At 55.5% G+C, this 12,650-nt stretch overlaps 4 protein-coding genes across 4 annotated transcripts; 3 read left to right on the top strand and 1 right to left on the bottom strand.

Annotated features, from left to right (window-relative positions):
- Positions 1–3,447: 3,447 nt before the first annotated feature.
- On the top strand, positions 3,448–3,831 carry GMORB2_2105 (uncharacterized protein; the record flags this gene model as incomplete). The annotated part of the gene is made up of 1 exon (XM_035464085.1): positions 3,448–3,831. One exon carries the CDS (start codon positions 3,448–3,450, stop codon positions 3,829–3,831), a length of 384 nt encoding a protein of 127 aa, XP_035319795.1.
- Positions 3,832–4,722: 891 nt separating this feature from the next.
- Positions 4,723–5,874, top strand: GMORB2_2104 (S-formylglutathione hydrolase; the record flags this gene model as incomplete). The annotated part of the gene is made up of 3 exons (XM_035464084.1): positions 4,723–5,394; positions 5,478–5,582; positions 5,791–5,874. 3 exons carry the CDS (start codon positions 4,723–4,725, stop codon positions 5,872–5,874), a joined length of 861 nt encoding a protein of 286 aa, XP_035319794.1.
- Positions 5,875–6,303: 429 nt separating this feature from the next.
- Positions 6,304–9,032, bottom strand: GMORB2_2103 (Pfam:DUF1630; the record flags this gene model as incomplete). The annotated part of the gene is made up of 3 exons (XM_035464083.1): positions 6,304–6,750; positions 6,835–8,112; positions 8,181–9,032. The coding sequence occupies 3 exons, from the start codon at positions 9,030–9,032 to the stop codon at positions 6,304–6,306; spliced, it is 2,577 nt and encodes an 858-aa protein (XP_035319793.1).
- A 1,889-nt stretch (positions 9,033–10,921) lies between these two features.
- GMORB2_2102 (EFh) lies at positions 10,922–11,835 on the top strand (the record flags this gene model as incomplete). The annotated part of the gene is made up of 2 exons (XM_035464082.1): positions 10,922–11,357; positions 11,420–11,835. Coding segments are annotated over 2 exons (852 nt in total), but the record flags the coding sequence as incomplete, so codon positions are not given.
- Positions 11,836–12,650: the final 815 nt, after the last annotated feature.

The following is a 12,650-nucleotide window of genomic DNA, read 5'->3' as shown; positions in this document are numbered from 1 at the left end:
AGGAGTGGGGGTGACGTGGTGATGGGGTGTACGAGATCCATTGTGTGTGTGTGTGTCCATCCATCCCCGGGGGTTGGGTTGGTTGGTGAGGACGGTCAGATCAAGGGTCAGAGGTTGGTTGGTGGGAGTGATTTGATCTGGCCGGCATGTGGAATACATACGGTGTGTGTGATCTACCATTGCTGTATTCCCGAGTCTACTACACCTCTCTCTCTTGCTCGTACCTGTCATGGTATCACGTACAGGTACGGACGGTATTTACATGTGGATTGCAGCTTGCAAGTGCATGCATGATGTGATTGATGATGGACGGCCCCCATGGATGGAAACGGTGGCTTTGGCGAGACGAAAAGGCAAGCCCCCTCCCCCCCCCCCCCCCCCCCCCCCCCCCCTTTCTTCCCTCCGTAATCCGTGTCTGTCTTGATCTTTGGAGGGGGAGAGAGGTTGGGGATGAGATCTGAAGAAGGGTTAGCCTGATCCCCGGACGAAGTTGACGGGAGGCGAGGGGTGAAGGATGGAGAGCAAGCGCTCGTAGCTGTACAGATGATGTTCCGGTGAAGAGCATGACAGAAGAGAGGACCATCGGAGAGACACACGCGGGGGATATGCTCGTATACGTCTCCCAGGATAAGGAGTATTGATGATGCCGAGCATCAGCATCATGACAAGGAGAGGTGAAGTCGCCCACCGTGCATTTAATTATCAATACTCTGTATCTTTGTGGGGGGGTTTTTTTCGGTGGTTTTCCTGAAATCTCTTTTTTTTTTTTTTTAAATAAAATAATAATAATAATAATGGTGACGATGCTCAGGAAATTTTTGACAGTAAATGTCGAGGGAATGCTATTATTAGCACAAGCAGCATAATGTGAGAAGAGAAATCAATACAGATAGACAGCTGGATGCTACGTAGCATAAGGACTCGTAGTACCCGGGGGTTGAAGGCGAGAGAGAGAGAAGGTTGGGGGGAAGGGGGTCCCCCGTGTATGCGAGATGATGACGAGTCAGATATGGAGTGGGAGATTACGTCGTAGACTACAGGTAATACAGAGAGCATGGATAAAAACAGGTGTACGATACGAGTAAGCGATACATACTATCAATACAGAGTTGGGACCTGACGTAGTTGGGAGAGGGCAGTCTGTGCGTAGTCGGATTACGCATGTGATGTCGAGACTATCCAGTGCTAGGTGCAGTAGTATGTGGTATCTTGTAATCTGTCGTATTATGCAGTACTAGTAGTTATGTACTAGTAGTTAGTAGTAGTAGTAATAGCAGTAGTAGTAGTAGCAGTTGTAGTAGTAGTAGTAGTAGTAGTAGTCGTAGTAGTAGCAGCAGCAGCAGCAGCAGCAGCAGCAGCAGCAGCATTACCCACTGCATCATCTACTCGTACCGGATCCGTATAGGCTGATACTGACCATGACCGTCTGGCGGCGGAGGCTGAGAGATGCTGTCCCGTGGGCGTAGCCACAAAGGGGACTCCAGGTCTCCCGGGGAGCCCCGACTACGGATCACAGCGCACCTGGACACCGCCAATTCCACCGTCCCGCGCAGCAGCCGGAGCCGTGCTGTAGACTGTACAGATCACAGCGGTACCGCCGTAGAGCTGATGCAGGCCGGTGCGCTCCATGCAAGGGTTCGAGGCTGGTGATGGTGATCGCCTTCGCCACGGCTGCTGAACGCAGCGCAGGTACGGAGAAGAGCATGGCGAGGACGATGCATGACGATGCATGGAATGCAGTCCTCGGCATTCTCATCACCAATACTCGGCAGAGTCACGGCCATGCCATCTGATGCTCGTGCACGTCGGCACTCCTGGACTCTGGCACATTTCAATCTCATCTCAATCTCATCATCCGTCGGTTATTATTATTAGAAACCTGATCAAGATGCACCAGCTCTCGTGACCTCGTCAAAGAAAAGAAAGAAAGAAAAAACAAAAGGGTTTCCGGGGCGGCTGGGAGGGGGGTGGGCAAGGGTACGTTGCGCTCCGTACCTGGTCGTAGATGGTCGACTTAGGGTATTACATGTGTACGGAAATGCTGTACGGACAGATTGATCAGTCGTGCTGCACGAGCAGGTAGTGATATGTGCGTGCTGTGGTGGGAATACGAGGGATCCTGCAGGTGGCATGCATGTGGTGTTTTACCCTGAAATCTTCTTCTCGGCTCTCTTCTGCTCTTCAGATGAGGATGATGATGTCTCTTTCCATCCTTGCTGTCCCGCGCAGTAACCTTTCTTGATCGATCCGACGGGTATAAGCGTTTTTCGGTTTGTTTTGTTTTTTTTTCGTAAAGGATGGAGTATTGATAGTCGGTAACCGTGACCGGGAAGAAGAAGGCAAGGCTTAGGTAACGACGGGTGGGGATGATTCAGGAGCCCATGACGTCTACGAGACACTTTAAGGGGTCTGGAAATAAAGAAAGGAGAAGAAGGAGAAGGAGAAGAAGGAGAGAGAGAGAGAGAGAGAGAGAGAGAGGAGCAAAAAAGGGCACAGCAAGGCAAGAGGGATCTACATACATTGGACATGGATGATTGGACGACGACGTTGCAATAGTACCTTGTGGAGATTTTCCGTCCATCAAAGTGGCCCATGGGGCAGATCAGCTTGTCGGGACACTAGGCCGATTCTTGCATTATTTTAATCTATTATAATACTCCGTCGTACGAGAGAGAGAGGGGGGGGGGGGGGGGGGGGGGGGGGGGGGGGGGGGGGGGGGGGGGGGGGGGGGAGAGAGGGAGAGAGGGAGAGAGGGAGAGGGGGAGAGGGGTGTACGAGTACATGCATGCAGCGTGGCTAGGTACGTGCACGAGCAAGTAGCAGTACCTTGTACTGGCGACGCCTGGTCTGTCCTGGCGATACCTGTACTGGCAGCATCCCATACCCTGATCACCTGAGAAATAACATCGAGACACGCAGCAGGGAAGAAGACCATACGACCCGGCTCTCCCGTCGTCGGCCGTGTCTGCGTCTGTGGGTTGTGGCTATGGGGGGGGGGGATTGATCGAGAGGGGGAGGTGGGAACCCGAGGAAATGAATGACATCGTTTACAATGGGGTCTGTGTCGTATGTCGAGAGAGGAGAGAAGGATGGTAAAGAAAGGAAGAGAAAGATGAAAAAGTTATTATAAAGTCGTTTTTCCCCCCACCCCCTTTCCCTTCGTGTTTTTTTATTAAGAATCCTTTTCCTATCAGGGCATCTTTGTTTGGTTTCAATCATATCCAACCTCTTCCAACCTCTTTCCAACCCCCTCCATTATTCTTCTACCAAGAAAAAGAAGAAAAAAAAAAACACCAACCACCCCCACACTGCGCCTATATATATTCCATCTCGAACTCTTCACATTCCAGTTCAAAATCATCAACCTCTTTTGCAGAAGAAAAAAAACCTTCCCAAGAACCCTCTTACCTTCTCCCCCCCTCCCGGCCGAGAAAGAAGAAAAAAAAGATGAAGTTCTCCACCATCTTCACCATCATCTCCGCCGTGGTCTCTACCGCCACGGCCGGTCCCATCTTCTCCAAGCGCGGCCTCGGAGGCGTCACCATCTGCACCGGCGCCAACCACACGGGAACCTGCGACTATCAGGTCTACACCCTCAACGGCACCTGCCACCAGCTCCCCGAGCCCTACGCCGGCAACGTCAAGACCTTCGCCCCCGACGACGCAGCCTTCCAGTGCTACCCTCGCACCTACAACTGCGGCGGCAATTGCACCAGCCCCACAGGCTGCACCTTTGGCGCCGTCGACTACGGCTACGCCAACAAGAACGACCTGAGCGTCATCAACTGGGATCACCTCTTCCGCAGCTTCGACTGCGTCGCCAAGAGATAGGCTCGATCTATCCCTCCCCATCCCCATTCTATCCCGCACATATATACATACATATATACACGACACATATCACCGAGGCCAGACTGAGAGAGAGGGCCGCTCTCATAGTACAACGTCATCCATCAGTCTTTCAATGTTTAATTTCTACGACGCACACCACACACACACCACACACACACACACACACACACACACACACACATATACAAACACGCACATACAAGCACACACGCAACCAAACATGTATATAATCTAACGGCACACAACGACACACATGTCCAACTGAAAATCTATCCCTTCTTTCTTCCTTCTTCTTCTTCCTTTCTCCTCTTTCTTTCCTCTCTCGGACTTCATCACGGCGCAAGCAAAAACGAAACAACAGGGTTTTTATTCTCTCTTCTCAATCATGAATCAATGAACAAATGTGGGGGGAGGGGGCAAAGGGGGAGGGTTTTTTCCCCCCTCTTTTCCCCTCCTTCTCCTTCTCTTCTCCTTCTTCTTCTTTACTTCATATCATGTATTTTCTTTATTTTATTTAATTCAATAATGCTCTTCACCCCTCCCGGTTTCGGTTCGCGGTGTTTCCCCTCACATGAACAATGACGAAATGGACTTTTCTCGGGGTTGCTACGGAATGGTGGGGAAGGAGACTTGCTAATTCCATTCGAGCAACCCCGCCATGATAAAACCGTCCGAGCAGCACCCTGTTTCTTACGATAGAGTAGATAGACGATCCATCATATATATAACTCTCCATTACATCTCCATCAATCTCCATCGCCGACAGTGGTCTGACAGTGTGAGACAGACAGACAGACAGACAGACAGACAGACAGAGAGAGAGAGAGAGAGAGAGAGAAGAATAAGACGAGAAGACAAAAATCTGTCAAGATGTCCTTCACGACCAACTCAACCATCACCTCCTTTGGCGGCCGCTTCCTCAAGCTGACCCACCAATCGGCCACCACCAAGACTCCCATGAACCTGACCCTCTTCCTCCCCCCGCAGGCCACCAAGTCCCAGCCGGCCCCGGTGCTCATCTACCTCTCCGGCCTGACGTGCACGCCGGACAACGTGACGGAGAAGGGCTTCCTCCACGCCCACGCCTCCCGCCTCGGCCTCGCCCTCCTCTACCCCGACACCTCCCCGCGCGGGACCGAGCACCCGGGCGAGCACGACGCCTACGACTTCGGCAGCGCCGCCAGCTTCTACATCGACGCCACCAGGCAACCGTGGTCCTCCAACTACCTCATGGAGACGTACCTGACCAGGGAGCTGCCCGGCCTCGTCTTCGCCGACTACCCGGAGCTCGACGCCGGCCGCGTCTCCATCGCCGGCCACTCCATGGGCGGCCACGGCGCCCTGACGCTGTACCTCAAGAACCCGGGCGCCTACAAGAGCGTCAGCGCCTGGTCGCCCATCTGCAACCCGTCCAGGTGCCCGTGGGGCGAGAAGGCCTTCGCCGGCTACATCGGCGACGACAGGGCCGAGTGGAAGAAGCACGATGCTACCGAGCTCATAGCGTCTTGGAAGAATGGTCCTCTCAACGCTCTCATCGACGTCGTATGTCCTTTCTCCCTCCCCCTCCTCCTCCTCCTCTTCCGCCTCCCCCTCCCCCTCCACTCTGTGCTGACAACCCCCACCAGGGCCGTGCCGACAACTTTTACAAGCAGGGTCAACTCCTCCCCGAGAATCTTGAAAAGGCCGCCAAGGACGCTGGTGTCACCGACTTGAATGTCCGTTACCATGATGTGAGTTTTTTCATCTTAAATTTTTACTTTTTTTTTTCAAAAAAAAAAAAAAAAAACTTCTTTCTATTACCCCTCCCTCTCTTTCTATCACCCCTCCCACTATTTCATCTCCACGTCATTTTTCAAAACAAGAAACTCTACCTCCCTTCTTACACCCCCCCGTTCTTCACCCCCTCACTCCTCACCCCTCATCAACTGACCTCTCTAGGGCTACGACCACTCCTACTTCTTCATCTCCACCTTTGGCGAGGACCACGTCAAGCACGCCGCCAAGGCTCTCGGTCTTCTGTGAGGGTTACCGGGAAGGGTCACACCCATACATCCATGTCGAGAACACCGGGAGTGGAACTATAATTAAGCTCACATCACGTTAACCGTATACATCCCTCTAATCCTCAGTGCATGTATATGTGCATGTATATATATATATACGATGGCCCAAGTCTTATGGTTTCTCGTGTGTTCATGTCCCAGTATGTCCATGCCTTGCTTCCGTAACAGCATCCCCCCCCCCCCCCCCCCCCCCCCCCCTCCTACCCTCCTCCAAAAAAAATAGAGAGAAAAGAAAAGAAAAGAAAGACATCGCTCTAAATATCTGTACGTAATGTACAGAACTAGACAAGGAAAGACATGCTTTGCTTCATGATATATATATAAAATGATTGTAAAAAAAGAAAAAAAGTCCAGATGTCCAATAGCAGACAACCCCCGCCCCTCTCAATCAGCTCATCCTCTTATCACTTCCCCCCGGACTCCCCGCATCCTTCGGTGGTGGTACCGGCACCTGACCTGCTCCCCCGGGACCCCCTCCGGCACCATCAGCGTTCAGGTTCCGCGTAAACGCCAGCTTCTGGAACCGGCTCATGCTGTTCCACCAGTGCTGTCCCGCCTCGTGAGAGGCCACGCGCTCGAGCAGCTCGGCCGTGCGGAACCTCACATCCGCGTCCTTGTGGAAGAGGCCCAGGCCGAGGTAGAACAGGCCGGCGCGCGACTCGGGCGCCACGCTGAGCAGGAGGCATATCTCGTCGTAGGTGTGGATGTGCTTCGACAGGGTAAGGTAGATGTCTCGGCTCTGGGCGGGAGACAGCTTCTGCAGACGGAGCCGGTCGTGCATGTGGGCTACGTCTAGGCCCTTGAGGGGGCGGACGGTGTATAGCTGTGCCAGGTCCTAGTCATGGTCAGTACGTCCGAGAGAGAGGGGGGGAAGGAGGGGGTGGGTGAAGAGGAGGAGGAGGAGGAGGAGGATGGGTACCTGGATGAAGCTGTAATAGCTCCGAGTGTTGCGCCACCCTTCGATCCTCATGACATTGCCGGCCAGCTCTCGCATCTTGGACGCGTCGTCCGGCCAGACGTAGCCGTGGCCGCTGGCCCCGGGGAGGGTGAGCTCCCTGTCCTCGCTGCCGATGTACAGGGCGCTGGCGCCGTAGACGCTCTCCTCGAACTGGGCGGCTATGCGGGTGAGCTTGACGACCCATTCACGCCACTTTGCGCGGATGACGCGCTCGCCGCGGCGGGCGGCGATGCTGCGCAGCATGTCGGCCATGAAGGCGGCGTCTCCGGTGAGGTCCTGGTAGGCCCCGGTGGGGTTGGTGGTGCCCGAGGCGACGGTGGCGAAGGCCGGGTTCTGCTGCTGGAAGGAGAGGAGGCCCTCGGTCGTGCCGGCGGCGTCGATCTTGGACGAGATGCGGACGCGCCCGCTCGACAGGTCGCACAGCACGTCCCACCACTCCGGGTGGTGCTCAAAGGTCGGGTTGGTCACGCCGGCGATGAAGCCCGGCACGTTGAGCAGGTCGTCGATCTTGGTCAGGTCCGTGTACGGGAAGGCGTGACGCGTGAAGCCGCGGAGCAGCCCGCCCGAGGCGAGCGCGCACGACGCCAGCACCGCCTCGGCCACCTCGCCCGACGGCATGTTGTACCCCAGGAAGATGATGCGCTTCTGCGTCAGCAGCCCGTTGACCAGCACGATGATCGGGTGCGTCGTCGTCCCGCTCGTCGTCAGGTGCGGGTGGAGCGGGAACGGCTGCGGCGCCTTGGCGTGCGGCTCCGAGAACTTCTGTATCAGCTTGATGAGCGAGAAGTCCCCCACCGTCTCCGGCATCACCGCCGTCGGCACCTTGACCGGTATCGGTATCCCCTTGTACATGATCTTGGTCTCGAACTCGTGCGTGTCCCGCGGTACGGAGTACACCGACGGCCCGGCCTCGACGTATGCCCGCGTCCCCGTCCGCGATATCCCGGCCGCCGGCGTCGGCGTCCGCGCCGGGCTGCGGCCACGGCCGGCGTCGCCGAACCCCGAACCCCGACCGCTGTCCTCGGCCGCCTGGTCCTCGGCCATGCGCTGCTGGATCATGCGCTCAAACTTGTGCATGAACAGGTCCTTGTTCTCGCTGCCCTGGAGGAGGTGCCTCTCCAGCAGGCTCAGCCGCGGCATCAGTGACAGGTCCATGGCGTTGACGGCGTCGAAGAGCATCGACAATGTCTCGGGCACGGGCGCCTTGAAGTACTCTTCTAGGGCGAGCAGGAGCAGTGGCTGTTTAGGTCAGTCAGTGGCCACGGCCCTCCCGGCGTTTGCGGCGTGGATAGGATAGAATGCCTCACCTTGTAGATGTGCAGGAACGGATGCCGTGTACAGATGGCCATGGCCTTGACAATGGCACCTCGCTTGACCGACTTGTCGTGTTTGGTATTGACGAGGTTGAGCACGTAGACGAGCGGCGGGCCCTCCCCGCCCTCGGGCTCGCTGTCGACCGACTCGTAGCCGTCCGAGTCGTCGCCCGGGTCGTCGTCCAGCTCGTCCTCCTCGGCGTCCTGCTCGTCCTCCTCGTCGATGATGCCGGCCTCTCTGTTGCGTCTGCGCCGTCTGCGGCGCCGCCTCGCCTCCCTGACCCGGCGCTCCCTCTCCTCGTCCTCCTCGTTGCCGTCCTTGTGGAGGAAGAAGATTGTCCAATCCTGGTTGCGGGCGTGGGCCTGGTCCGGGAGCATGAGCTCGGCGAGCATGTGCTCATCCCCGGTGATGGCGACGGGGTACTGGTGCTCCATGACGGGTCCGCGGTCAATGTCGAAGGAGGCGACGAGTATGTACTCGACGTGGTTGTCCGTCTCGCCGCGCGGGTACTGGGACCGGATCTTGCGCGCCGGGGTCTGCTGCTGGTAGAAGTGGTTGTGGTGGAGGTTGGGGATGGCGCTGCCCGACACCTGGCGGGAGGCCGAGAGCGACGAGTGCTGCGAGTCGAGCGGCGTCTTGGGCCTGTGAGAGCTCACGTCCGAACTTCGGTCGACCTCGTGCACCGGCGGCTGCGGCGACCGGGCCGGGCGGGACATCTGCGACGGCGAGCGCGACGAGGGGAACGAAGAGAGGGACGTCCGGCGCGCACCGCCGCCCCCGCCCGTGCCATTCGTCTGGCTGCTATGGCTGTGCATGCGCGCCATGCGCGGCATCTGGTCCGTCATAGTGATCGCGATGCTTCGTCTCTGTCGGTAGCCGTCTGACGGGCGCTCATCTGCCCCCTTGGGGGGAGGGGGGTGGTTTGTGGGGGTTTATTTTTTAATTTTTTTTTTTGGTTCGGTCAGGGGTTGGTGCTTTCCCGGTGTCGTCCCGCCTCCATATACCGTTTTTCCCTTTCTCTTCTCTCGGGGGTCGTGTGCTATGCTCAGAGGTCGTCGTCGGGGCTTTCCTCCTGCGTCTGGAGAGATGGAGAGGAGGAGGTATTGACAATGAAGGTCCGTCGAGGTATTACGAGTATGATATTACGGGTTTGAATTTACATCCAAGCCGAGCAAAGGAAGACCTGGTGAGGCTTGTTCAATGGTGGGGATCGTGTGGGTACTGGCAGTACTACCGAAGGATGGGAAGGACGAACAACAAGAGGCAGCCCAAAAATATATATATTAAAATAAGATAAAATAAGAGGAGAGAGGAGAAGGAAGATGGTGTCGTACGTGTACCACGTATACTGCGGTTTGATAAGCGTACGAGTACTCGTAATGGTAACGGTGGAAGTAACACTAAGTAGATAATACTATCCGTCCTGTGTCGGGTCATGGCGATGGAAGCCCGTTGATGGCGACACTGAGACACGGACAGGGTTCAGATGGTAAGAGATGCGCGTTTATCGTATTCTCTCCCTGCACGCACTCCCCGGTCTCCTACGAGTACTCCGAAACTTGCAGAGGCTAGCTTGGGTCTCCTGGCTCGGTCACGGACTCAGCACCAGCTGGACGAATTGGGGCCTTGGTTGGGAGTTGCGGATGGTGGATGCGGGTGAGCCCCTGAAAGTACGACGTACCGAGTATTACTCGTACATACGAGTATATGCTCGTAATCTGTAGAGACGCAAGGTAGTATTAATAATGCTGCAGCAATACTACCTTTCCACCAGTCAAACCTGGGGGTGGGAGGATGGAGGATTGACCAACCTGAGACCCATCACTCCGTACTATACGAGTACTCTGTAGCTCCTGATGCTTTATGGAAAGGTTCTCGGCAATGCAGACGTTGTGACTTGTCTACCCGTATACTGAAATCTCGTAGCACTATCAACCCATCAATCTACTCCGTGTTCCGTCCACAGCAGCAACCAGAACACAGCACATGACGTACGTATAGGAGTGAAGTCACGGTGCTCAGATATCCATCATCACCCACGTCTAGCCTAAACAGAAAACCAACGTCTCTCTGGCTCTGGGATGCCGTCAACTGCTGCGACTAGTATGATGTATCGCTACTACAGTAATATAAATCATATCTGTATCACTAGCTACTATTAATACCCCGACTGGGTTGTGCGGGGAAGAAAACAAGTCATTATATGGAGCCCCCAAGTTGGAAAAAAAAAAATGGTGGCGTCCACTCCAGCTTGTCCAGCCACAAGGTGGCTCATCCCCCCCCCCACCACCACCGTAATGGTTGTTGTGCCATCAGAATCTCAATTGTTTACTTTTGTGGCTTTGAGATCAGGGAATCGCCATCAACCGCCAAACTCTTGCACCTTCGCCTCAATATTCGGCCGCCAAGAGGGAGACGAGTTTCTACTCTTCTGTAAAGAAAGATCCTCTTCGTTCTGTTATAGAGCCGGAACCTGAGAGGCGGCGAAAGAAGAAGAAGGGAAAAAGTTCCCTCCCAAGGCCCAGATAGAGCCCACTCACGCACAGCATTTGACGTGGCCCATTGTTCCAAAATAACGGCCCGGCAACCATGGTATGCAACTACATACCTGGGGGAGGGGGGCGCTCTTGCCCACCGCCACTCGTTCCTGCGTCCGAGCGGCTCAGCGGAGCGACCAAAATAAATAACTGACAGATCTTGACAATCATAGTCTGCTCCGGCATACCACCACAGACACTCGTCGTCCTCGCACCTGGGATACAGCGTGCCGCCATCACGAAGCTCTCCCTTTCGCCGTGCCGAGTCGCCGGCCTCACCGTCCCCCCTGCGACAGTCGACGCCGACGGGCTCCCCTACCAAGTACAGCGGCGGCACCACCACCAGCTTCGGCTCCCCCTCGCGCCAGAACACCCCGACGACCGTCTACGGCGGTGGCGGTGGCGCCGGCAGCGGCAGCATGATGACACCCGCGCCACTGCGGTCGGCTACGTCGCCGTCGCGCAGCTCCTTGGTCCGCGGAGCAGCATCTACGGCTGACCACCGTGGCAATGCGCTGTCCAAGCTGCAGCCTGCTCAGGTGCGCATGCTGCGGGATGGGTTCCAGATACTCGATCGCGACTGCGATGGTGTCGTCAATCGCGAGGACGTGGCCGATATGCTTCAACAGATGGGTACGTCAGACTCTGTATAAGCCCGGAAGAGGAGGAGAGCTAACAGGATGCTGATCGGACAGGCCTCCCCTCGAACCCGTCCGACGTCGCCCCCTTCTTCCCCCCCTCCCAGCCTCAGACCATAGCCCTGGCCGCGTTCCTCAACTCTCTGGCCGAGGCGCTGGCCGGCCTCTCTCCCGGCGGGGAGCTCCTCTCCGCCTTCTCCGCATTCGACGACGACGACAGCGGCCAGGTCGACCTGGCCGAGCTCCGCAACGCCCTGCTCGCCACGCCCCCGGAGCCCGGGGAGAGGGCCCTCACGCCCGCCGAGGTCGACAAGGTCATGGACGGCTTCACCGGCCGCCGCGCCTTCAACAGGAACATGTCGGCGCAGCTGGGTTCCAAGCGCGGCGATGTGTTCAAGTACAGTGACTTTGTCACTTCCGTCATGGGCACCAATGGCGGGCCAGAGGAGGCGGCGCAAGAGTCGCAAGATTAATGTGCAGGGTCAGGGGCTATGGTGGGATATATTCATCTGGCTTGCAGTGGCTGGGTTGGGTTGGATCGGATCGTTACCTGGCGTCTCCTTTCTCGGATTGTTTGTCTCGATGCTCTCTCTTCCGGTGGCGCTGGTGATTTTCTTGTCAGTAAGCAACGGCCGGATTACCGTTACGTCAATGTTTCTCTATTGTAATAAACAAAAAAAAAAAAAAAAAAAAAAAAAAAAAAAAAAAAATGGACATGTACTCGGTATGGTAGGTTATTATGCTCTTGCTAGGATGGGAAAGGGGAAGAAGACAAACTCTTCTCCCTTGATTGTGCACATGGATCAAACACACCCTGCTACGCTGTACTCGTCGCCCTCTNTTTGTCTCGATGCTCTCTCTTCCGGTGGCGCTGGTGATTTTCTTGTCAGTAAGCAACGGCCGGATTACCGTTACGTCAATGTTTCTCTATTGTAAAAAAAAAAAAAAAAAAAAAAAAAAAAAAAAAAAAAAAAAAAAAGGAAATGTACTCGGTATGGTAGGGTATTATGCTATTGCTAGGATGGGAAAGGGGAAGAAGACAAACTCTTCTCCCTTGATTGTGCACATGGATCAAACACACCCTGCTACGCTGTACTCGTCGCCCTCTTCTTCTTCTTCTTCTTCTTCTTTCTTCTGCCTCTCCTCGTTTCTTCCTGTGCGAAGTAGACTAGAAGACTTGTGAATCGTGATTAGTGACATTACGTCGACGAGCAGGGGGTTCTCGCTTTTGGCGGATTGTATCAGCCGAGGCTAGCCAGTGCTTTGTGCCACGGCAACTAGAGAGACA

The sequence above is a fragment of the Geosmithia morbida genome, assembly GCF_012550715.1.
Source record: "Geosmithia morbida isolate 1262 chromosome Unknown scaffold_12, whole genome shotgun sequence".
Lineage (NCBI taxonomy): Eukaryota > Fungi > Ascomycota > Sordariomycetes > Hypocreales > Bionectriaceae > Geosmithia > Geosmithia morbida.
Note: the sequence above shows the minus strand (reverse complement) of the source record. Positions and strands in the feature narration are given on the sequence as shown.